Source organism: Pantherophis guttatus, chromosome 16 (genome assembly GCF_059756535.1).
Source record: "Pantherophis guttatus breed Tessera chromosome 16, ASM5975653v1, whole genome shotgun sequence".
Classification (NCBI taxonomy): domain Eukaryota; kingdom Metazoa; phylum Chordata; class Lepidosauria; order Squamata; family Colubridae; genus Pantherophis; species Pantherophis guttatus.
Genome location: NC_142078.1, coordinates 3,733,087 through 3,758,944, shown reverse-complemented (window position 1 = coordinate 3,758,944; position 25,858 = coordinate 3,733,087). Strand labels below are relative to the sequence as shown.

The 25,858-nt window shown below is 46.6% G+C and overlaps 2 protein-coding genes across 2 annotated transcripts in view; both read left to right on the top strand.

Moving 5' to 3' along the window:
• The window catches only part of LOC148111769 (uncharacterized), a 332,684-nt gene that overhangs the window by 123,814 nt on the left and 183,012 nt on the right, over positions 1-25,858 (top strand). The window lies entirely within an intron of this gene.
• GPSM1 (G protein signaling modulator 1) overlaps positions 1-25,858 on the top strand; it is a 120,682-nt gene that overhangs the window by 1,936 nt on the left and 92,888 nt on the right. Inside the window, 3 exon segments of the mRNA XM_060685037.2 lie at positions 19,487-19,711; positions 21,022-21,157; positions 23,446-23,591. Coding sequence (XP_060541020.2) covers positions 19,487-19,711; positions 21,022-21,157; positions 23,446-23,591 — 507 coding nt within the window.

The window sequence follows — 25,858 nt, the reverse complement described above, 5'->3', positions numbered from 1 at the left end:
CCAACCCGGGCCGCCTCTTCTCTGAAGGGTGGGGGGACATCAGTCAGGGGCAAGGCCAGGCAAACCCCCCCACTCTCCTGGGCATCACAGGCAGTGCGGATGGCCAGCCAGGAGCCCCTCCCGGGGGTGGGGAGCAAGCACCAGATGCCTGCTATCCAGGTTTGTTTTATGTTTGTTTGTTTCAGGGGTGGGTTCTAGATTTTTTTACTACCGGTTCTGTGGGCGTGGCTTATTTTGTGGGTGTGGCTTGGAGGTCATGTGACTAGGTGGGCGTGGCTAGCTGGTCAGAGTCATTTCTGGAAGGTCCTCGCACTTACGACCAGTCCTCGCACTTACGACCCAACTCATTTGTTTGCTTTTAACACTGATCAGCTGTAGGGCGGCTCTTTGAAGCCCCACGGCAAGAGTTCAAACAGTTTTTTTTCCCTCTAGTCATCAGCTGGGACTCAGGAGGCAGCAATAGATTGGGGGTGGGACCAAATAAAAGGTAAGAATAACGTGGGTGGGTGGGTGGGGGAGAACCGGTTTGGTGACGTCATATCGTCACCGCTACCGGCTCGGCCGAACCGGACCGAACCGGGAGGAACCCACCACTGGTTTCTTTTATTAGATTTATATACCGCCCTACTCCCGAAGGACTCAGGGCGGTGAACAGGCGCAAAATAAAATACATAGATACAAAAGTTAAAAAACATAATTAAAACCAGATTAAATAATTTAGCCCGAGACAATTAAAAAATCCCAATAATTTAAAACAGATTAAAATTTCGATTTAAAAGAATTTTAAAACAGGGGAGAAAATTAGGCCAGGCCGGCTTGCTGGAATACGAGGGTCTTAAGAGCACGGTGGAAAGTGCGTAGATCCGGGATCCTCCGTATCTCTGGGAGGAGCTCGTTCCAGATAGTGGGTGCCCCCACAGAGAAGGCCCTCCCCCTGGGGGCTGCCAGTCGACATTGTTTGGCTGACAGCACCCGGAGGAGCCCCTCTCTATGGGAGCGTACTGGTCGGTGGGAGGCTATTGGTGGTAGCAGGCGGTCCCGTAAATAACCAGGTCCTAAGCCATGGAGCGCTCTAAAGGTGGTGACCAAAACCTTGAAGCGCACCCGGAAGACCACCGGGAGCCAGTGCAGCTTGCGCAGGAGAGGTGTCACACGGGAGCGCCATGTTGCTCCCATAATCACCGTGTGGTCGCATTCTGGACCAGTTAGAGCCTCCGGGTGCTCCTCAAGGGGAGCCCCATGTAGAGAGCGTTAGAGTAGTGGACACATAGAGGTCTGGAGGGGGAGAGGAGAGGCCAGGCTGGTCACTCTTATGGGGTCCCACCTGCCTCTATGCCAGCTGTCCTGAGCGATGCCCAGCTGAACACCAGCAGGATCCAGATCAGGCCAGGCGGAGGGGTTCCTTACTCAGACGGGACATGGGGTGGGGGCTGGGGGCTGGGGAGGATGGAGGGGTGGGATATGGGGCGGAGGGGATTCCCCCAGTCATTTGCCAGAGTCCCAGTCTGTGGCTTGCTGGGCTTGGACCTGATGGCTTTGTTGACTGGGTGTCAGGGTTTGCTTGGACGGGGGGGTTGGACTAGATGACCTCCAAGGTCCCTTCCAACTCAATCTTTTAAAGCTCACCCAAAAGGGACCCTGGCCAGAAAAAGGGTGGAGGCAGGACCAGAGATTCTTGCCTTCCCTTGGGCTTTCGGTGTCTATTTGGGAGGAGGAAGGTTGAGTTTGGCCAGTCTCAATCCAGCCCAGCTTTGGTGGGATCCCCTCCGTCCCTTTTGCAGAATCCTACCTGAGTCGTAAACTGATTTAACGGGCCACCTTTGCAAGCTAATGTTAAGGCATCCTGTTTTTTCTCAGCATTTCGGTAGCAGTTTTAGCAAGCTGGGCATTGCCCAGAGCAGAGGTCAGCAACCTGCGGCTCGGGAGCCGCATGTGGCTCTTTCACCCCTCTGCTGCGGCTCCCTGTCACTCAAACTATACATCACAACCGCCAATGTGCGACACCCGCCGGCACGCAATTTATTGAGCTTTTCAACCCCACCCCCAGTAGGCCAACCATGGATAAATCCAAGAAAAGAAAAGTTTCAGAAGAAAACAGAACGTTGAATTCAACTACATATGCTACTTTTGTGGCCGCTCAAGAAATAGTCAGTCACGGGAAGGGTTTTTGTGACTCCCGGTGTTTTTTCTTTCTGTGGGAAAGGAGTCCAAATGGCTCTTTGAGTGTTTAAGGTTGCAGGCCCAGACGATGGGGCGAATATTTCCTGGCGATGCACAGCTGGGTTTTAGAATATAGAATAGCGGAGTTGGAAGGGTCCTTGGAGGTCTTCTAGTCTGACCCTCTGCTCAGGCAGGAAACTCTATACCATTTCAGACACATGGCTGTCCAATCTCTTCTTAAAAGTCTTCAGGGATGGAACACCTCTAACATCTGGAGGCAACCTGTTCCACTGGTTAATTGTTCTCACTGTCAGAAAATTTCTCCTTAATTTCCAGGTTGCTTCTCTCCTTGATTCGTTTCCATCTGTTGCTTTTTGTCCTGCCTTCTGGTGCTTTGGAGAATAATTTGACTCCCTCTTCTTTGGGGCAGCCCTTCAAATACTGGAATATGTCCCCCCTAATTCTTCTTTTCTTTTTGACTAGCCAGACTCAAATCCTCCAACCGTTCTTTCTTTCTTTCTTTCTTTCTTTCTTTCTTTCTTTCTTTCTTTCTTTCTTTCTTTCTTTCTTTCTTTCTTTCTTTCTTTCTGTAATTTATATGCCGCCCTTCTCCCGTAGGACTCAGGGCGGCTTACAAAACAAAACAAAGAATTACATAAGCAATTTAAAATCAGTTTAAAATTAAATTAAAATCAATTAAAAAATTATTAAAATTATTTGGAAGTCACCCCTACGGATTCAGCCCATTTGGTGAAAAAGCCACGTCTTCAATTCGCGGCGGAAGGAGAGGAGGTCCGGGGCTGTCCTGAGGCCGGTGGGCAACCCATTCCAGAGGGTCGGCGCTCCCACAGAGAACGCTCTCTCCCTGAGGGCCGCCAGCCGACATTGTGGCACCCTGAGGAGGCCCGCTCTGTGTGAGCGCACCGGACGATGGGAGGAAGGCAGGAGATGATCCTGCAGGTACCCTGGGCCTAAGCCATGTAGGGCTTTATAGGTGAGCACCAGCACCTTGAAACAAACCCGGAGAGCCACCGGCAGCCGGTGCAGCTCCCGCAGGAGTGGTGTCACACGGGAGTACCGAGAAGCCCCCGTAACAACCCGCGCGGCCGCATTCTGGACTAACTGTAGTCTCTGGGTGCATCCCAAGGGCAGCCCCATGTAGAGGGCGTTACAGTAGTCCAACCGAGACGTATTGTGGTGCCCAGATGCAGTGTTCCAAGTGTGGTTTTGGTAAAACTTTATAAGCGGTACTAAAATGTTGCATGATCTTGATTCTATCCCTCTATTAATTTAGCCTAGGATTGCATACACTCTCCTAGGCCAAAGTGGTTCAAGGGATTCTGAGAACCTTTAGACTGGGATGGTGGAACTGCCTTGATACAATCCAGCCCTGTGATTGTACAGGCAGTGCTCGGCTTAACAATTGTGCGCTCGGCCACAATTGAGCCCAAAATTTATGTTGCTAAACGAGACATTTGTTAATTAAGTTTTACCCCATTGTACGGCTTTCCTTGCCACAGTTGTTAAGTTGCAGTTGTTAAGTTAGTAACATGCTTGTTAAGCGAATTTCGCTTCCCATTGACTTGGCTTGTTAGAAGGTTGCAAAAGGTGATCAGGGACACTGTGACTGTCATAAATATGAGTCCGTTGTTGAGCGTCTGAATTTTAATCATGGGACCATGAGGATGCTTGCAATCGTCATAAGTGTGAAAAACGGTCATAAGTCACTTTTTTTTCAGTGCCGTTGTAACTTTGAATGGTCACGTTGTAAGTCAAGGATTACCTCTATGTTCGAGGCTCTTAACCAGCTTTGAGCGTCTGAATGTAAAGGACATTTCCAGCAAAAATATGACAATATTGAAATTTGGACTTGCTTCATATTTATCAGGGGGACGGGGTGGCTCAGTGGCTGAGCTTGTCGATCAAAAGGTCAGCAGTTCAGCGGTTCGAATCCCTGTGTGCCGCGTAACGGGGTGAGCTCCCATGACTTGTCCCAGCTTCTGCCAACCTAGCAGTTCGAAAGCACTTAAAAAATGCAAGTAGGAAAATAGGGACCACCTTTGGTGGGAAGGGAACAGTGTTCCATGCGCCTTTGGTGTTGAGTCATGCCGGCCACATGACCACAGAGGCATCTTCGGGCAGCGCTGGCTCTTCGGCTTTGAAACGGAGATGAGCACTCCCCCTAGAGTCAGGAATGACTAGCACATATGTGTGAGGGGAACCTTTATCTTTACCTTACATATTTATCTGTACCAGGGGCTCGGGCAAAACTAAGCAGAATCAGACTGAGCGAATGGGAAACCACTAGGAAAGTCTATTTAATAGACATATATATTAACATATATCTGTCTTTGGTTATTCGGGTTTCCTCCCGCATAAAATTGGAGGTTTCTTGGCAACGTTTCGACGAAGTCTCATTCGTCATCTTCAGGCTGGTGTCTTCGGCTTTGTGCTTCTAGGAGCAATGTGTGTGATCACAGCTGTTTCTTCCTTTTAACTGCCTGTGGGGTTGTGAACTGATTGGTTGGGGGTTTGGCTGTGCTCTGATTGGATGGGGGGGGGTGGCTGTGCTCTGATTGGATGGGTGTGTGTTCTGTTTAGGTGGGGGCTTGGTTGTGCTCGGATATATATATATATATATATATATATATATATATATATATATATGTAGGTCTTTGGTTATTCGGGTCTTCTCCCACGTAAAATTGGAAGTGTCTTGGCGACGTTTCGACGAAGTCGCCAAGACACGTCGCCAAGACACTTCCCTGCAATTCGAAGGAAACCACATGGTTTTGAACTGAGGCTGTATTGAAGCTATCGAAGTATGTTGGAGTCGCACCTCAGGAGGAAACCCTGATATGTTGGCTTGTTGGAAGGAAAGTGGGGGTGAAGGGTTTATAGAACCCTGGTGGTATTTGAGGAAAGGACGCCAGCGTTGTTGACTCAAAATCCTCCCCGGGGTTGCGAAAGGAAAGGTTTTGCAGCCCAGCGGGGGATAATGGGAACTGTAATTCAGCACTTGTCCTGAGCCAGAGGTTTAAAATATCATCAGTTGCCCCGCACTCCAAGGAAAAAAAAAATTATATATCTGAAGACCCAAAAAAAGCCCTAAAAAGCAGACATTTGTCTCATTTCTAACCACACTGAAATGACCAAGAATTGTCCTTGGCTCCCAACTGGAATGTTGTATATTTTTGATCCCTGGAGCAACCGGCCATCCAAAGCGGTTGCCCAAATCGGATCTGGTTCCTTGTTAGTTCCTGCAGTGGCTTACTTGTGAGTAATACTTGGAGAGCAGTGCAGAGTAGAGGAGGATGGGTATTATAGTCCAGCCTCGCTGGAAGGCAGCAGATAAAGGAGGCCGTGTGGGGCAAACTAATTGTACTTCTGGACTACAGTTCCCATCAGATGCAGCCTGCCTGGATGTCCCAATGCTGTTTTTGAATCGGTGATCTAAAGGAGGACCATGGACGTTGTAGTACTGCACTGTTGGAGGAAGCCAGGGTGGCTACATTTTTATATTATTCTAGCACCTCTTTTCCTTAAGGTGTTTTTTTTAAAAATTTGATTTATATGCCGCCCTTCTCCGGAGACTCAGGGCGGCTTACAATGCGGTAAGCAATAGCCTTCATACTTTTGTATATTTATACAAAGTCAGCTTATTGCCCTCACAAACTGGGTCCTCAATTTACCTACCTTAGAAAGGATGGAAGGCTGAGTCAACCTTGAGCCTGGGGAGATTCGAACTTGCAGTAATTGCAGGCAGCTGGTGTTAATAACAGTGCTTTAGTCTGCTGCGCCACCAGGGCTCATTTTTGTTGTTGTTAGTTGCAAACTCGTGTCCGACCCATCGCGACCCCATGGACAACGTTCCTCCAGGCCTTCCTGTCTTCTCCCATCCCATTTTTTAAAAATTGTATTGCTAGGGGTTTTAAATTGGGGTGGCCATTTAATTTAATTTATTTTTAATTCTTTTAAACTTTTATATTGTATGTTATTTTAATTCTCGACTGTTCACCGCCCTGAGTCCCTTCGGGGAGAAGGTGGGATATAAATCTAATAAACAAACAAACAAACAAACAAACAAATCCTCTGGAGTCCATTTAAGCTCACTCCAACTGCTTCAGTGACTCCATCCAGCCCCCTCATTCTCTGCCGTCCTCTTCTTCTTCTTTTGCCCTCCATCGTTCCCAGCATGAGGCTCTTCTCCAGGGAGTCCTTCCTTCTCATTAGGTGGCCAAAGGATTTGAGTTTCCTCTTCAGGATCTGGCCTTCTCAAGAGGCATCAGGATTGATCTCCTCTAGGACTGACCGGTTGGATGGCCTTGCAGTCCAAGGGACTCGCAGGAGTCTTCTCCAGCACCAGAGTTCAAAGGCCTCCATTCTTTGGCCTTCTCAGCCTTTCTTATGGTCCAACTTTCACAGCCATCCATTGTAGCTGGGAAAACCGTAGCCTTGACTAGACGCACTTTTGTTGGCAGGGTGATGTCTCTGCTTTTTAGAATGCTGTCTAACTTTGCCATGGCTTTCCTCCCCAAGAGCAAGCGTCTTTTAATTTCTTGGCTGCAGTCCCCATCTGAGCCTGGTGGCTCAGCAGACTGATAGCATTGTGATTAAGACCAGCTGTCTGCAATTACTGTAAGTTCGAATCTCGCCAAGGCTCAAGGTTGACTCAGCCTTCCATCCTTTCTAAGGTAGGTAAATTGAGGACCCAGTTGTGGGGGCAATAAGCTGACTTTGTATAAATATACAAAAGTATGAAGGCTATTGCTTAGCGCCTTGTAAGCCGCCCTGAGTCTCCAGAGAAGGGCGGCATATAAATCAAATTAATAGTAATCATCATCATCATCATCATCATCATCATCATCATCATCATCATCTGCGGTGATCTTGGAGCCCAGGAAAATAAAATCTGTCACTACCTCCATTTCTTCCTCATCTATTTGCCAGGAATTGAGAGGATTCCTGTATGCTAAAATGGGAGTGGGCTATGGGAATGCACCCCTTTCCTGTGTAAATGCGAAGCAGGTCATTACGCTAGGGCGACATCTGGTTTATAACTTTGGGCATGGCACGTTGTGCCACCATAGCAGTTCTCTTTCAATAAGGTGGGTTGAGTGTGGTGTGGGATTTACCCACAAGTCAGGGATGTTGTTTTTTTTTTTTAATTTGATTTATATGCCGCCCTTCTCCGGAGACTCAGGGCAGCTTACAATGTGCTCAGCAATAGCCTTCATCCTTTTGTATATTTATACAAAGTCAGCTTATTGCCCCCACAAACTGGGTCCTCAATTTACCTACCTTAGAAAGGATGGAAGGCTGAGTCAACTTTGAGCCTTGGCGAGATTCGAACCTGCAGTAATTGCAGACAGCTGGTGTTAATCACAATGCTATCAGTCTGCTGAGCCACCAGGCCCTTTGTTGTGTTGCCCAATGCAGTCTCTGTTTGCACACAGAACTAATAATTTTGTATAGGATCTGCCTTTGGATTTGGGGTTCATGGCTGACCAGCATGGCAACATTCTCAAGAGAAATTTCTGTGGGGATTCTCCGTCCTCCAAGTCATGGTTCTCCCAAAGGTGCTTTATTTCAAGAGGCATCTGGACTTTCTGGGTTTTCTTTGAAGATGTTTTGCTTCTCATCCAAGAAGCTTCTTCAGCTCTCACTGGACGGTGGGGAATGGAAGGATTTATATTCCTTGAAAACAGCTGGTCCTTTGCATCCTTTCTGAGGATCGTTGAGGCCACTTGTAGGTTTATTTGTGCCCTCAGGGTCTCCAGAGTGGTGCTCCTGGTTCCTGTAGTCTACAATTTTTTTTCCTCTGGAAATCTATTCCTACTCCCACACTAGTCAAAGGTTGTTCATCCTGTTGTGGCTCCGTTACCGGAGCCTGTGTCATCATCAGGAGAGGACTCCGAGAGTGAAGGGGAGGAGTTGGCAAGGCCTCCCTCTCCAGGACCCTCCTCTCTGGCAATGCCTTCGGTGTCCGTTGAAGGGCAAGAGATAGGGCCGGGGCCAAGCACGTCCACGCAGCCACAGGTGGACAGTGATGAGGGTAATGAGTCTTGGCTGGATCCACGCCAGCGTCGCAGAGATAAGCGCGCGCAACAGAAGAAAGGGCGTGCCCGAGATTAGGCTGAGTCACTGGACCACACCCCACCCCTACAGGGTACCCTCACACATACCCCCACAGGGTATAAAAGGGAGCGTGGTGGCCAGTCAAACCTTGTGACGAACAAAGCTGAAAGCTTCCACGCCATTTTGCATTGCCGGACTTTTGCTTTAAGACGGGATTATCTCTGGACTTGATTGTAATTATTGAGCTGCTTTCCTTTGATGTATCAGAAGTGGGGAGAAGTTATCTCTCCTCTTTGTAAATAATAAACTCTTGGCAGGCAGCCACTAGGTTGTTGCCAAGTTCCGTTATCATAAGGAAAAGGATTTTGCTGGCTGGTTTGGTCTTTAACTCCTGAACGTCTGTTGGTGTGTGTGCGTGGGGTTGGGGACAGAACACATCCCAAATTGTATAGCTAAAAGTAGAAATGGATATCCAGAAGAAAAATTGCAGACTACAGGAACCTGGAGCACTAACTCTGGTGATGCTGAGGACACAGATAAACCTCCAAGTGCTTCAACAATCCTGTAGAGCAGAGGTCTTCAAACTTGGCAGCTTTAAGACTTGTGGACTTCAACTCCCAGAATTCTCCGCTGGCTGGAGAATTCTGGGAGTTTAAGTCCACAAGTCTTAAAGCTGCCAAGTTTGGGGATCTCTGCTGTAGAGTAATGGAGAGAACAGTGTATATTCTCCTTGTGCCCAGAGAGAGAATATATTCTCTTCCAAAGAGAAGTTGTGATGACGCGTGCAAATTTGCAGGGCGTTTAAGAACCTGAACAACTTTTGCTGCCCTGTCCACGGAGGCATATTTTTAAAAGGAAAAATATTCCTTTGGTCTCAAAAAGTGGGAGAGCAGGAGGATCGCTTGGAATCTGGTCGTCCCTCCTGGGAGAAACCTGAGTTGAGTGCCACAGAGAGGAGAATCTTGGCAATGCCACTGGGTGCCACGTCCAGCCACATGAAACGTGGCTGGTTCTCCAGGCTAATTTCCTCTTTTCTTGTTTTTCTTGGATTCTCCGGTTGTTCTCTGGTGGTTGGTCCTCAGTGGAGCCTGTAATCAAGTTTTAGCCGAAAAGAGCCCTCCGGCTGTGCCAAATCTTCCCCGGCTCCTAACGTTGGCCTCGCCTGCCTTGAGTAAATACAGCAGCTTGTTTTTCCATGCTTGGTGAGGTTTTTTTTCCAGAAGTGGCTATTTTTCCTTCCCTGAGTTGAAAACCTCCAGTTTCATTGCTCCACGAAGGTCATTGTGATTCTCCTTGAACTGCTCCAAGAATGCAGGGTGAAAGAGATGCATATTTTGCAAAAGCCTAAATGGTCATAAATGGGATGAATTTTATGGTGCTGGAGAGAGCCTGTTGCAAAAGACCTCATCCCTCTTCAAGGCTGACCATGGAGCTCTCTTTATTATTATTATTATTATTATTCGAATTTCTATACCGCCCTTCTCCTTTCGGACTCAGGGCTCTGAGCTAAGCACTGAGCTAAGGTCTAGGCGAGCCAAGGTTTTTTTGTAGCTCCAGCTCAGTAGAATCACATCTACTCGGTTCTGGGCTTTTTTCCTTTCTAACACCTAGCAAGCTCTAACTGCTAGGTGGGAGACCTAAATAGATCCATTTCTAGCTCGTTAGCTGTCATCAGTAGGCCACACCCATATCTTATGTATCCTCCCTGTAAAGGTACAATATCAATTTTCTTATTTGATATATACATATACACATATATAAGGGACACAGTGCTCAGTGGCTAAGACGCTGAGCTTGTCGATCGAAAGGTCGGCAGTTCAGCGGTTCGAATCCCTACTGCCGCGTAACAGGGTGAGCTCCCGTTTCTTGTCCCAGCTTCTGCCAAACTAGCCGTTCGAAAGCATGTAAAAAATGCAAGTAGAAAAATAGGGACAACCTTTGGTGGGAAGGGAACAGTGTTCCATGCGCCTTTGGCGTTGAGTCATGCCGGCCTCATGACCACAGAAATATCTTCGGACAGCGCTGGCTCTTCGGCTTTGAAACGGAGATGAGCACTGCCCCCTAGAGTCGGGAACGACTAGCACATATGTGTGAGGGGAATCTTTACCTTTATACACATATATATACATATACACATGTATACACATACACACATATGTGTCTTCTTAAGTTTTTGCGGGTGTGTATATGCAAAACATTAAAATCTCGGGTGTTTTCCCGCGTCATGTTAAATAAGTTAGTTAAAATGTTTAAAATGACATTATTTATTTAACATGACGCGGGAAAACACCTGAGATTTTAATTTTTTGCATATACACAGATATACATATACTGTGTTTCTCCTAAAACACGACCCACCCCAAAAAGAAGGCCCAGCACTGTTTTTTGCGTTTGCGTTAAAATTAAGCCCTACCCCCAAAATTTGGCCCTATTTAAGCACAGGCACGGCCAGGCTTGCCGGAGTGGATGACGGCAGGCTTTTTTGGGTGGACGGTTACCGGTAGCTGGAGCGACCGTTACAGGTAGGCAAGGGTGTGTGACGGGTGAAATCTACCTTCCTTACCGGTTCGGAAGTGCTTGTGCCACCTGCGTGTCACATGTGCGGCAGATCCTCTGCACATGCGTAAAACTTTCTGCACATGCACAGAGAGTAAAAAACACATTACTTCCTGGTTAAAACCAGGAAGTAACGACACCTGCGTGGGTCAGCAGAGGCTTATGCTGCCATCACTACCAGTTCTCCGAACCACCTGCCACAATTGCTACTGGATCACCCGATCCGATCCAAACCAGGATCCAAACTTAGATGCCTCTCCCGCTGACAAATGTGTCGAGCTGATATCGGGCTCGACACCAGGAACATTTCACCCCTGGTGCGCGAGGCGTGTGGCTCGCATCGCTTGCTCTTGTCGGCCATGAAAGAAGTGGCCTGGTGGCCAGACCAGACGCATGGGGGAAAAATTAAGACACCCCCAAAAAGAAGGCCTAGCCATTTTCTGGGGGGGGGGTCAAAAGAAAAGACCCGGTCATATTTTTGAAGAAACACGGTACATACAGGGGTGAAATGCTGCCGGTTCGGACTGGATCACCTGATCCGGTAGCGATGATGGCAGGTGGTTTGGAGAACTGGTAGCAAAAATCCCTGCCCCCCCCATGCCCAGCTGAGCCGCACAATCATCAGAGGCTTTTTTTTTGTTTTTTTTTTACTTTTAAAAGCATTTTATCTACAACCTCTTCAGCCGAAAAATGCTTTTAAAAGTAAAAAAAAAAAAAGCCTCTGATGATCGCGCAGCTCAGCTGGGATCCTCAAAGGCTTTTAAAAGAAAAAAACCCCTTTTTATCTTTTAAATGCCTCTGACGATCAAAGCTGAGTTGCTGGGATCGTCAGAGGCATTTAAAAGAAAAAAAGTCTCTGCCGATCAGGCAACTCAGCTGGGATCGTCAGAGCCTTTTGAAAGCATTTTTTTACAACCTCTTCGCCGAAGAAAAAATGGTTTTAAAAGTAAAAAAAAAAAAAAATTGGCCACCCCCACCCAGTCACATTACCCCACCACCACCAAGCCACGCCCACAGAACCGGTAGTAACAAATTTTAGATTTCACCACTGGGTACATACATATATACATACACGCATACACCTTTCACTTGCCCCTCCTGAGACATCAAAGATAGATAGGTAGACAGACAGATATAGCATTTAGACTTATATACTGCTTTAAACCACTTTCTAAGTGATTTAGCATGAATGACGGCCTTACAACGTCTTCCCATGGAGTGAACCAAGTCTTTTAGTTCTGCAGCTGTTACACTGTGAAACCAAGATTGAAGGATGGCTTCTGTTAACTGGGTTTTACTGCTGGGTCGCTTCTGTCTAACCAGTTTCTTTAGTCGGAAAATCCATAGATTTTCAATTGGGTTAAGATCTGGGCTATTCTCAGGCCGTTCCAGCAGTGGAATAGGATTATCTTGAAACTCCAAATCAATTTATTTTCTGTGGGTATTAATTCGTTTTTCCATTCTTGCGCGTATAGTATCCTAGCTGCAGTAGTGATGTGGAGAATCAAATACCATTTTTCCTTAGTTATTTTGTCTGGTTTCATTCCTAATAAAAAAAAATCTCTGGTTTCAGCTCTATATTATATCCGGTTAACGAAATTACTTCGGAACCAAAAAGATTCTGATTATTACAAAGGTTGGAATTTATGGTATAATTGGGTGAAAGTGATATGGAATGATGGGACCAAACAACATTCCTGGGTCAGCCAGAGACAGTTTTTATTGCACAAGGTTCAGAGGCAGATTGGTTCTTGCTATCTGAACAAGGAAAGAGCCCTGGTAGGACTGCTTTTATACATATCCAAGACAAAGGACTTTGCTGGCACAGCAGTTTTCCATATATGGTTAACATACATCCATTATAAGTTAATTGACATTTCCTAATTACTAAATTCCTATATTATTTTCTAGTTCATAAGATTATCGTAGCTAAACATCCTTTATTAGTTCTGTGATTGCTGATGCATAGATTTATGTTTTCCTTGGTTCCATATGGATGTCCTTACATTCTTGACAACCAGGTTCTTCAGAAGATATATATATATTACCCAGGATGTAATTTATCTGACTTAGTGTAATCTTCCAAACAAGTATTGTTCGTCCAATAGCACATTTCTTTCTTACAATAATAGGAATAGAGAGGGTCTTTTAGAATTCATGTGGCTAAGCATGTTTTTCCCTTATAATAATGTGAATAGAGAGGGTCCTTTAGAGTCCATGTAGCTGACTCTGTATGATTCCTCTTTTATTCACATTATTCACATTAAAAGAAAAGAGAGGGAAATGAAATGGATTGTATTAGTGGTATAGGCACAGATTTGTGTACGTTAGTTGCAATAACCTTGTATGTACATATGTAAAGTATTGTATTTTTAAAAGGATTATCTTGAAACTCCCCCCCCCAAAAAAAGTGGTGTTATGAGCCATCAAACCTCAAAAATACGCTTTTCCCAAAAGGTTTCCACAATTTTGGCCACTACTGTAACTTTCTCCCTCCCTCCCTCCCTCCCTCCCTCCCTCCCTCCCTTCCGACTAACAAGTTTCTTTAGTCGGCTCCATATTTTGGCTACTACTGTACCTTTCTCCCTTCCTTCCTTCCTTCCTTCCTTCCTTCCTTCCTTCCTTCCTTCTTATTTTCTTCCTTCCTTCCTTCCTTCCTTCCTTCCTTCCTTCCTTCCTACCTACCTACCTACCTACCTACTTATTTCCTTCCTTCCTTCCTTCCTTCCTTCCTTCCTTCCTTCCTTCCTTCCTTCCTTCCTTCCTTCCTTCCTTCCTTCCTTCTGATTAACAAGTTTCTTTAGTCGCCTCCATTGATTTTCAATTGGGTTAAGATCTGGGCTATTCCCAGGCCGTTCCAGCAGTGGAATAGGATTATCTTGAAACTCCCCCCCCCCAAAAAAAAGTGGTGTTATGAGCCATCAAACCTCAAAAAGACGCTTTTTCCAAAAGGTTTCCACAATTTTGACCATTACTGTAGAGTTGGGATAAGGCAGAGAGAGAGACAGAGAAGATATCTTTACGGATGGAGGATTTTCTACAATTCCAGGACAAAAACTTGATCGAGACTTGATGTGTTTTCCAATGTTCTGGTGTTGGAACCGGTGGCTTTTCTCCTCCTTGCCCTGCATGGAGCCTCACAGATGTTTTTAAAGGTTTCAAAAATTCCCAGTTAGACCATACTCAGGAATAGTGGCCATGGCTCACCACAGGAGAGAGGCTGGGTGTGTATAAAATCAATTTAAAAAAAAAAAAAAAAGGAATGCGGTTATTATCCATTGCTGGCTTGGCTTCATCTCTCTACCCTGCTCGGTGTTGAGAGAAATAATTAATACTCCCTCTTTTTAGAGTCTTTTTCTAAGTCCTATTTATGGATCTCCGTCCCGCCTAAATTGAGGGAAGAGCCCTCCATTTTTCATGCTCACCTTCCAAACGCATTCGCCTCCCATCATCCTCGGCCATCAGCGAGGCAGGTGGCAAAAACAGAGGTTTGTTCCCCAAGAACGGTGTTTCTCAACCTTGGAAGCTTGAAGATGGGTGGACTTCAACTCCCAGAATCCCCCAGCCAGCAACGCGTTGCTGGCTGGGGGATTCTGGGAGTTGAAGTCCACCCATCTTCAAGCTTCCAAAGTTGAGAAACACTGCCCAAGAAAGAGTTTCAGAATTGTGGGTTCAGCGGTTACAACCAGATATAAATAGCCATGGTCCTGGAATAACGTATTTTTCGTCCACTGAGGTTTTGGGCATGAGTACCTCGCTCCAAATTTGGAAAAGTTTTGCAACTCTACCCAAAGTACGAAATGTCGGGAAGTGGCTGAATTTGCAGGGCGTCCCGTGTTTTGCTCAGGGTTGGCTTGCTCTAAGGACCAACCGTCATGGCTTTCAAACCACGATTGGGTTTAGGATTACATTTAAGCCCAATTGTGGCCGATTTGGCTTCTCATACGTTGTGCATTTTTAAAAACGTATTTATATCTTGCCTTCATTATTTTTGCGTATAACTCAAGGCGGCGAGCATACCTAATACTCCTTCCTCCTCCTCTTTGTCCCACAACAACCCTGGGAAGTGAGTTGGACCAGAGGGTGGGTTCTACTACCTTACTACCGGTAGTAAATTGCAAACCGGTAGTAAAGTACTAGTAGTACTTTACTACCGGTTTGCAATGGGGCCACGCGGACTCGCTTTGCTCTCTCTCGCGCTCTTTTGCACATGCGCAGAAGCGTTCTGATGACATCAGGATCGGTGGGCGGAGCCTCCTGCTGGTTTTACTACCGGTTCTATAGAACTGGTCCAAACCGGGGGCAACCCACCACTGGGTTGGACTGAGAAAAAGTGACTGGCTCAAGGTCACCTAGTTGATTTTCATGTTAATCCGAGACTAGAACTCACCATCTCCTGGTGATTGACTGCAAATCACCCAGCCTACTTTCATGCCTTAAGGCGGGCTTAGAACTCACCGTCTCCTGGTGATTGGCCCAAAGTCACCCAGCCCTCTTTCATTGCTAAGGCGGGACTAGAACTCACCATCTCCTGGTGATTGACCATAATCACCCAGCCCTCTTTCATTCCTAAGGCGGGACTAGAACTCACCGTCTCCTGGTGATTGACCCATAATCACCCAGCCCTCTTTCATTCCTAAAGCGGGACTAGAACTCACCGTCTCCTGGTGATTGGCCCAAAATCACCTGGCCCTCTTTCATTCCTAAGGCGGGACTAGAACTCACCGTCTCCTGGTGATTGACCCATAATCACCCAGCCCTCTTTCATTCCTAAGGCAGGACTAGAACTCTCAGACTCCTGCTGATTGGTCCAAAGTTACCCAACTGGCTTTCATGCCAGAAGGTAAAACTAGAACTCACTGTTTCCTGGTGATTGGCCCATAATCACCCAGCCCTCTTTCATTCCTAAGGCGGGACTAGAACTCACCGTCTCCTGGTGATTGACCCATAATCACCCAGCCCACTTTCATTCCTAAAGCGGGACTAGAACTCACCGTCTCCTGGTGATTGGCCCAAAATCACCTGGCCCTCTTTCATTCCTAAGGCGGGACTAGAACTCACTGTTTCCTGGTGATTGGCCCATAATCACCCAGCCCTCTTTCATTCCTAAGGCGGGACTAGAACTCACCGTCTCCTGGTGATTGACCCATAATCACCCAGCCCACTTTCATTCCTAAGGCGGGACTAGAACTCACCGTCTCCTGGTGATTGACCCATAATCACCCAGCCCTCTTTCATTCCTAAGGCGGGACTAGAACTCTCAGACTCCTGCTGATTGGTCCAAAGTTACCCAACTGGCTTTCATGCCTAAGGTAGGACTAGAATTCACTATCTCCTTGTGATTGGCCAAGGTCACCTAGCTGGCTTTCGTGACTAAGGCAGAATTAGAACTCATGATCTTCTGCTTTCTAGCCTGGCGCCTTCACCACTAGATCAAACTGATCTATTTATTACGCAAAGCCGGCCAATGAGTGGATGACCTGTACAGGTTAGATTAGTGTTTTACAAAATGGAGGTAACGCTTTGAGAGTTGTTGGTCTACATCAGTAGTTAGTTTCACATCCCGTCGCTACTCGTTTGCTCGTGTGTGTGCGATGCTTCTGTGCATGTGCAGAGAATGTCCAGGCGGGTAGGCGGAGCCTCCCCAGCCGCCTGCTACCACCAATAACCTCCCACCGGCCAGTACGCTCCCATAGAGAGGGGATCCTCCGGGTGCCGTCGGCCAAACAATGCCGACTGGCGGCCCCCAGGGGGAGAGCCTTCTCTGTGGGGGCACCCACTATCTGGAACGAGCTCCCCCCGGAGATATGGAGGATCCCGGATCTGCGCACCTTCCGTCGCGCGCTTAAGACTTTTTTATTTCATCAAGCTGGCCTGGCCTAAATCTTCTCCCCTTTTTAAATGCAAATTTTAATCTGTTTTTAAATTATGGGGTATTTTAAATTTGTTCAGCCAAATTATTTAATTCGTTTTTATTCTATTTTAAATTTTTGTATTTATGTGTTTTATCCTCTGGCTGTTCACCGCCCTGAGTCCTTCGGGAGTAGGGCGGTATAGAAATTTAATAAAATAAAATAAATAAATAAAAAATATACAATAATACATTATTAACACACCTGAAGAAATAATGGATGGAAACTGATCAAGGAGAGATTCAACCTGGAAATAAGGAGGAACTTTCTGACAGGGAGAGCAATCAACCCATGGAAGAGAAGTTGTGGGAGCTTCATCACTGGAGTCTTCCAAGAAGAGACTGGACTGCCATCTGTCAGAAATGGTGTAGGGATTCCTGCTTGGGCGAGGGGTTGGACTAGATGACCTACAAGATCCCTTCCAACTCTGTTAATCTGTAACCAAGATGATCAGGGGACTGAAAGCTAAAAACATACGATGAATGGTTGTAGGAACTGGGTGTGGCTAGTCTAGTGAAGAGAAGGACCAGGGGAGACACTAGCAATGTCCCAATATTTGAAGGGCTGCCCCAGAGAGGAGGGGGTCAAGCTATTTTCCAGAGCACCCGAAGGTCAGACAAGGAATAATGGATGGAAACTGATCAAGGAGAGATTCAACCTGGAAATAAGGAGAAACTTCCTGACAGGGAGAACAATCAACCCATGGAACAGAAGTTGCCTTCAGAAGTTGTGGAACCTTCATCACTGGAGGCTTCCAAGAAGAGACAGGACTGCCATCAGTCAGAAATGGTGTAGGCTCTCCTGCTTGGATGGATGGGCTGGACTAGATGACCTCCAAGGTTCCCTCCAGCTGGATTTCTCTTCTTGATTCTCAGGTTCTCAAAAGTCTGAATTTTCCTCCTTCGTTCAATTTCCTGGCCAGCGTCCACCAGCTTGGATGGCTCGTAAATACAGACCCACTCGCAGGATTTTGTGGCTGCTAAAAAAAATAAATAAATCAATAAATACACAAAGAGCCTTCATTTTGACTGATACTGAATCTGAGTTAGTCTTAATTGGCTGTCATTCTCATCACCTACTTATTTGTCCCGAGTCCACCTCCTACTTGATGTGTGGTCCAACCTCTAAGCCCAAATCAATATTTTACCCAGATTTTTTTTTTTTTAAAAAAAATCAATGTTTGCAAATATTTTAACACGCTGTTGCTTAATAGCATATGTTTTCCTTGCTTTATTTAATCTTCCTTGTGTTCTGCAGTGTTTACTGAAAATCAGTAGAGGCTTCTGTCTGCGAACAAGGCTGAATTTATAAACGGCGAAGGAAGAAACCGAGAAGCTTTTAATGGGATAATTTTGCACGCTTGAAGGGCTGCGCTTGTAGATACTGTTTGACCATATGTTGTACAAGTTCATTCAATGTGTAGGAATAACAGAATAACTCACCAACTCCTAGAGATGAAAAGGACTTTTGAGGTCTTCTACTCCAATCACCTGCTGAAGCAAGAAACCCTATACCACTTCAGACAAATGGTTGTCTGATCTCTTCTTTAACAGATTAACAGAGTTGGAAGGGACCTTGAAGGTCATCTAGTCCAACCCCCCGCCCAGCGAGGAGACCCTACACCATTTCTGACAAATGGCAGTCCAGTCTCTTCTTGGAAGCCTCCAGTGATGAAGGTTCCACAACTTCTGAAGGCAACTTCTGTTCCAGGGGTTGGTGGTTCTCACTCTCCTTATTTCCAGGTTGAATCTCTCCTTGGTCAGTTTCCATCCATTATTCCTTGTCTGGCCTTCAGGTGCTTTGGAAAATAGCTTGACCCCCTTCCTCCTCTCTGGGGCAGCCCCTCAAATATTGGGACATTGCTATCGTGTCTCCCCTGGTTCTTCTCTTCACTAGACTAGCCATGCCCAGTTCCTGCAACCGTTCATCGTATGTTTTAGCCAGTGGTGAAATCCAAATTTTTTTACTACCAGTTCTGCGGGGGTGTGGCTTGTTGGGCGTGGTGTGGCTTGTTGGGCATGGCAGGGGAAGGATATTGCAAAATCTCCATTCCCACCCCACTCGGGGGCCAGCCAGAGATGGTATTTCTCGGTTCTCCGAACTATTCATAATTTCCGCTACCGGTTCTCCGAACTGCTCAAAATTTCCGCTACCAGTTCTCCAGAACCTGTCAGAACCTGCTGGATTTCACCCCTGGTTGTAGCCTCCAGTCCCCTAATCCTCTTGGTTGCTCTTCTCTGCACTCTTTCTAGAGTCTCAACCTCTTTTTTATAGTGCGGTGACCAAAACTGGATGCAGTACTCTAGGTGTGGTCTTACTAAGGCTTTATAGAGTGGTATTAGTACCTCCCGTGATCTTGATTGCATCCCTCTGTTCATGCAACTTAGGAGTGCATTGGCTTTTTTGGCTGCTGCAGCACACTCTTGGCTCATATTTAATTGGTTGTCCATTAATTCACACTCAAATAACTGTGATGGAGATCCATCTATCGCTTTGATAGAGAGCTATTCCTCCAGGTTTAAGCCCTCTCTCAAAACCCACCGTGGGCATCCTTCCAGGATTTCCCAGACAAATCGATGACAGATTTTGGTCCAAGCAAAATAAAAGTATGCTTCTTTCTCTTTTTGGACCTGGTCACCATTTTTTGTTTTGTTTTTTTAAAAGAATAAAACATCCCCCATTCTTCCAGTTGCTCCTAAACCTAGACAGCTTCTCTGGCACAAGCGGAGAATTTTTAGAAAATGATGTTTTGACAATGATTGTTTGTCTGTTTCCGTTAGGAGGATGGAGGCCTCGTGCTTGGAATTAGCTCTGGAAGGGGAGCGGGCGTGCAAGGCAGGAGATTTCCCTTCCGGAGCCGCCTTCTTCGAACACGCAGTCCAGGTGGGGACGGAGGATCTGAAGACCCTCAGCGCCATTTACAGCCAACTGGGCAATGCCTACTTCTATCTGAAGGACTATGCCAAAGCTTTGGAGTACCATAAGCACGATCTCACGCTGGCCAGGTAAGGGTTCTGCAGCCAGAACTGGGCCTTCTGGAGACATGAAGGAGGAACTGAGTTTGGGGGCTGCTGCAACCAGCGATGAAATTCAAAAATTTTCCCTACCAACCGGGTTCAAGGGACCTTGTAGGTCATCTAGTCCATGGTTTAGCTGAGGGAGGAATTCTGGGAGTTGAAGTCCACAAGTCGTAAAGTTACCAGGGTTGGAGACCCTGGCTTTAAGAGGTAAAAAAAAAAAAAAAGCCTTAATTTCATGCCTTAAACATCATCACCCCCTCATAAAAACATGGAACTGCTGAGAGAAAAGCCAACATTTTCAATTTTATTTATTTATTTATTTATTTATTTATTTATTTTATTTTAAATTTATATACCGCCCTTCTCCCTGAGGACTCAGGGTGGTGTACAGCCAGAATTAAAAAACATAAAATACAAATATTAAAAACAATTAAAATATATATAAATTTGGCCCAAAATTAAAAATACAAACCAATTAAAACATTTAAAATTTCTTCTTAAGCCAGCCCGGCTTGCTGGAAAAAGTGGGTTTTAAGGGCATGGCGGAAGGCACTAAGGTCTTGGATTCTCCTTATCTCTGGGGGCAACTGATTCCAGAGGGTAGGTGCCCCCACAGAGAAGGCCCTCCCCCTGGGGGTCACCAGCCTGCAATTCTTCTCCCTTGGATGGTATTTGCCAAGATACCATGCCTACTCACAGCCAGGAGTGGGATTCAAAAATTTTAGCAACAGATGTTTGTCTGGTTGCTGGGTGGGTGTGGCCATGGTGGGCGTGGCCTACTTGGCCTCCTGCACTACGGCGGTGGGGTGTGTGTGTCATTTTCGCCCTCCCCAAGCTCTGGAGGCTTTTCTCGAGCCTTTGGGAGGGCAAAAATGGCCTCTTCTGGCCTCAGGAGGCCCTTCGGAGTCCGGAAACGGGCCCATTTCCAAACTTCCGGAACATCCTGGAGGCCCTTTTTTGCCCTCCCAGAGCCTCCACATGGGTGCTGCACTTACCTGGCATCCAAAATGGGCCACCTGGAGAATCCTAGGAGGAGCTGGGTGGGGTGGGTGCGGCCAGCCAGTTCTTGCAACTACCAGTTCAGTGAACCGGATGTAAAATTAGCATCCAACGCCCGAACTGATCCGAACCGGCTGAAGCCCACCCCTGCTCTCAGCCCCTGAGCAAGGTCGAAGGAGGAAATGCAGCGCCCAATCTGAAAACACTCTCCCCCCCCATCCCGCCCCAGTCATTCCTCACTTCCACCTGGCTTCCTTCCAAGAGAAACTCCCAGCATCTTTTCCCAATGCCCGCAGAACCATCGGGGATCGGATCGGAGAGGGCAAAGCCAGCGGCAATCTTGGCAACACGCTGAAAATCCTGGGTCAGTTCGACGAAGCCTTGGTTTGTTGCCAGAGGCATCTGGACATCTCGCAGGAGCAAGGAGACAAGGTAGGAAGTTGACCCCTCAGTGACCATCCACCCTCTCTGACCAGGGAAACAGGAGGATTAAAGTGGGGAAGAGTGGACAGGAGATACCCCCTCAGCCTTGCATAGTTGCAGGGTGGTGCAATGGTGAAATCTAAAATTTGTTACTACCGGTTCTGTGGGCGTGGCTTGGTGGTGGGGGTAATGAGACTGGGTGGGCATGGCCAATTTTTTTTTTTTTACTTTTAAAACCACTTTTTCTACAACCTCTTTGGCGAAGAGGTTGTAAAAAAATGCTTTCAAAAGGCTCTGACGATCCCAGCTGAGTTGCCTGATCGGCAGAGGCTTTTAAAAAAAACCTCTGCAGATCAGGCAACTCAGCTGGGATCGTCAGAGGCATTTAAAAGAAAAAAAAGGGTTTTTTTCTTTTAAAAGCCTTTGATGATCCCAGCTGAGCCACACGATCATCAGAGGCTTTTTTTTTTAATTTTTAAAAGCATTTTTCGGCCGAAGAGGTTGTAGAAAAAATGCTTTTAAAAGTAAAAAAAAAAAAGCCTCTGATGATTGTGCGGCTCAGCTGGACATCGGGGGGTGGGGGGGGCAGGGATTTTTGCTACTGGTTCTCCGAACCACTCGCCTCCATCGCTACCACATTGGGTGATCCGGTCCGAACTGGGAGCATTTCATCCCTGAGGTGGTGGCTTTTAACCCTCTTGAACTTTGGCAAGTCTGGGGGTGGGGGGCTTGAGCAATTGCACACTCAATGTGCTGCAAAGAAGATGCTTTCCACATAGCTTCAGTTGTTAACCCGGTATATTTATTAGGCTTGTTTTAATGGGAAAACTGAGCGGCTGAGGGGCAAGTTCCAGGGCAGAAAAACACTGCAAAGAGAAATTGGAAAGCATCTTAAGCAGAGGTGGGCGTCACACACTGTAACAACCCGTTCACTCACCAAGCGGAAACGTGAGTGCGCGCCGTCCATGCATGCGTGCGGCATAAAAAAACCACAGCAATTCGCTCTTGCGCGCCTTCCACATATTCGTGCGGCATCAAAAACACAGCGATAAAGGACGGGATTGCACCCAATGTAGTGGAGACAGATTGCTTAATTCCCATGGTTTTTGGGAAGATGACATGGCTTTCCTTCTGAGGGTCTAAATTTCTGAATGCAGCTTTGGATGAGGGGGGAGAGTCCTCCCCATCCCGATACCAGTTGTTAGGTCTGCCATGCATCCTGCCATAAAAGGCTAAGGGAGAGGAGGGAGACATGGGGTCAGTGGTTGGTTCCTCCCGGTTCGGCCCGGTTCGGCTGAGCCGGTAGCGGTGACGATATGACCTCACCGAACCGGTTCTCTTTGTTCGGGAGCTGGGCCATCCCGCCTCTGCCCCCGCGTTATTCTTATCTTTTATTTGGCCCTGCCCCCAATCTATTGCCGCCTCCGAGTCCCAGCTGATCGGCTGGAAGGAAAAAAACTGTTTAAATACTTGCCGCAGGGCTTCAAAGGGCCGCCCTACGGCTGATCAATGTTAAAAGGCAGTGTGGTGGTAGACCAGAACGCTCCAAGAACAAATGGGTAGACCGGTGCCTCCAAAAACAAATGGTTTGACCGGTGCCTCCAAAAACAAATGAGTGGACTGGTGCCTCCAAAAACAAATAGGTATACCGGAATGCTCCAAAAAGAAATGGGTAGACCGGTACATCTCTGCAAACAGTTAAAAGCCTGATAGACCAGTACCCCTGCTAAATCCTAAAGAATTGTCACATCAAACCATGCCCACAAAATAAGCCACACCCACAGAACCAGTAGTAAAAAAATTTAGAACCCACCCCTACATGGGGTGGAGCAAAATGGGCAATCAAACAGCATGTGTACGTGATGGGGAAGGGGGAAGGGGGAAAGATAGTTTAATGAAGAGCAGAAGAGCTCGGAACCAGCTTGTGCCAGCGATCAAGGCTGTGCACCGTGAGAAAGAATGTGAACTACCCTAAACATCACAGCATTCCCAAAACATCAGAGTCTTATTGGCTGACGATGGACTGGTTGTGGGAAGAGGACTGGGATGTGGGGGAAACTTTCTGCATTGTTTTGAGCGTGGTAAATTCGGTTCTAGCCAGACTTTGCTGCAGCCAGCATCTTTTAGTAAAAGAACCTATCACTTCCACCAAATGGGAGTCAAGGGTTTTTCTTTCCTAAGGGATCAGACAGGGGCAGGTCTGACACCAGTACCTGCACCGTGATATGACTGTGAATGCGGCAATCATTGTAAGAACACCTCCCACCATGAGCTCTTTTCTTTTTTCTTTTTGATAGGTGGGGGAGGCCCGAGCTCTGTATAACATCGGCAATGTCTACCATGCCAAAGGCAAGGAGGCGTTGTGGACCCTGCCCCAGGAGGAACCAGGTCAGCTTCCCCAGGAGATTCAGGAGGCTCTGCAAAAGGCATCCGAATTTTACAAGTGAGTGAGTGGTCTTCTCCAGGTGGAGAGGAGTGGGGGGGTGTTGCATTGAGGCCCCACAATATTCAGGGTGCTCCTTAGTGTTGTGGCTCCGTTGCCTGAGCCTGGGCTATTGACAGATGCAGACTCTGAGAGTGAGGAAGAGGAGTTGGCTGTAGAAAAAGGTTGTAGAAAAAATGCTTTTAAAAGTAAAAAAAAAAAAAAAAAGTTGGCCACGCCCACTCAGTCACATTACACCCCCAAGCCACAAAATAAGCCACGCCCACAGAACCGGTAGTAAAAAAAAATTAGAACCCACCCCTGGTGTGCATGTGAGTGAGGGAGTCCATAAAAGGTTTCCAGTCACCAATAAAGTTAGCTATTGTCTTCTCCCTGGTATTATTGGGAATACAAGAAGTTGGTGAGAACTCTCTTGGCAGGTCTGCCTCCCCTTCTCAACCTCTACCCCATTCTCTACATGGGGCTCCCCCTGGGGTGCACCCGGAGGCTCCAGCTGGTCCAGAATGCGGCCGCGTGGGTGGTTATGGGAGCGACGTGGCGCTCCCATGTGACCCCCTCTCCTGCGCGAGCTGCACTGGCTCCCGGTGGTCTTCCGGGTGCACTTCAAGGTTTTGGTTACCACCTTTAGAGCGCTCCATGGCATCGGACCAGGGTATTTACGAGACCACCTTCTGCTACCAATAGCCTCTCACCGACCAGTATGATCCCATAGAGAGGGGCTCCTCAGGGTGCCGTCGGCCAAACAGTGTCGACTGGCGGCCCCCAGGGGGAGGGCCTTCTCTGTGGAGGCACCTACCATCTGGAACGAGCTCCCCCCAGAGATACGGAGGATCCCGGACCTGCGCACGTTTTGTCGTGCTCTCAAAACTTTTTTATTTCAGCAGGCTGGCCTGGCCTAACTCTCCTCTTTTAAATTTTTAATTCGTGATTTTATAAATTGGGTGTTTTAATCTGTGTTTCGGCCAAAATATTTAATAATTTTAAGGGATTTTTAATATTTGTATTATCTGTATTTTATCTTGGCTGTTCACGGCCCTGAGTCCTTCGGGAGTATGGCGGTATAGAAATTTGATAAATAAATAAATAAATAAATAAATAAATAAATAAATAAATAAATAAATAAATAAATAAATAAACAAACAAACAAACAAACAAACAAACAAACAAACAAACCACTTCAGGTGGTTAGATTTGACTTGGCTTCTTTCTGTACCTTTGCCTCACTTTGAGAAGTTGCGAGAATGAATTCACCTCACAGCCTTTCTACCCACACCCCACCCAAACTTTCCATCTCCATTATTAGTGTAATGATGTTCTTCAGTGGATTATTTACCTGTGTTGCTCCTTAAAAAAAAAAAAAAGCCTCAGCAGCAGGTAATTTTGGCTTGCCTTGTCTGGCTTTGGAACATCATCCCATTACAATTGGGAGAGGAGACCACAAGGAAATCTCACGGCGCGTTTTAAACATCCTAAATGAGCCACGGTGGCAGAGCGGTTAGAGTGCAGCACTGCAGGTTCCTTATTCTGCTGCCTGCCGGCTGCCTGCAATTTGGCAGTTCGAATTTCACCAGGCTCAAGGTTGACTCAGCCTTCTGTCCTTCTGAGGTGGGTAAAATGAGGACCCAGATTGTTGGGGGCAAAAGGCTGACTCTGTAACCCACTTAGAGAGCTGGAAAGCATTGTGAAGCGGTATATAAGTCTAAGTGCTATTTCTATCTATCTATCTATCTATCTATCTATCTATCTATCTTTCATCTATCTATTATCTATCTATCTATCTATCTATCTATCTATCTATCTATCTATATCATCTATCTCTCTATCTATCTCTCTATCTATTTCTCTATCTTTCCATCTCTCTATCATCTTTCTATCAATCACCTGTCTATCTATCATCTGTCTGTCTGTCTGTCTGTCTATCTATCTATCTATCTATCTATCTATCTATCTATCATCTATCAATCATCTATCTATCAATCATCTATCTACCTACCTGCCTACCTACCTATCTATATACTGTGGTGGTTAGAATGCAGTATTGCAGGCTAATTCTGCCCATTGCCAGCAGTTCGATTCTCACCAGTTCAAGGTCGACTCAGTCTTCCATCCTTCTGAGGCGGATAAAACAAGGATCCAGATTGTTGGGAGCAATAGGCTGACTCTGTAAACTGCTTAGAGGGGGCTGTAAAAGCACCGCAAAGTGATATATAAGGGCTATTTCTATCTATCTATCTATCTATCTATCTATCTATCTATCTATCTATCTA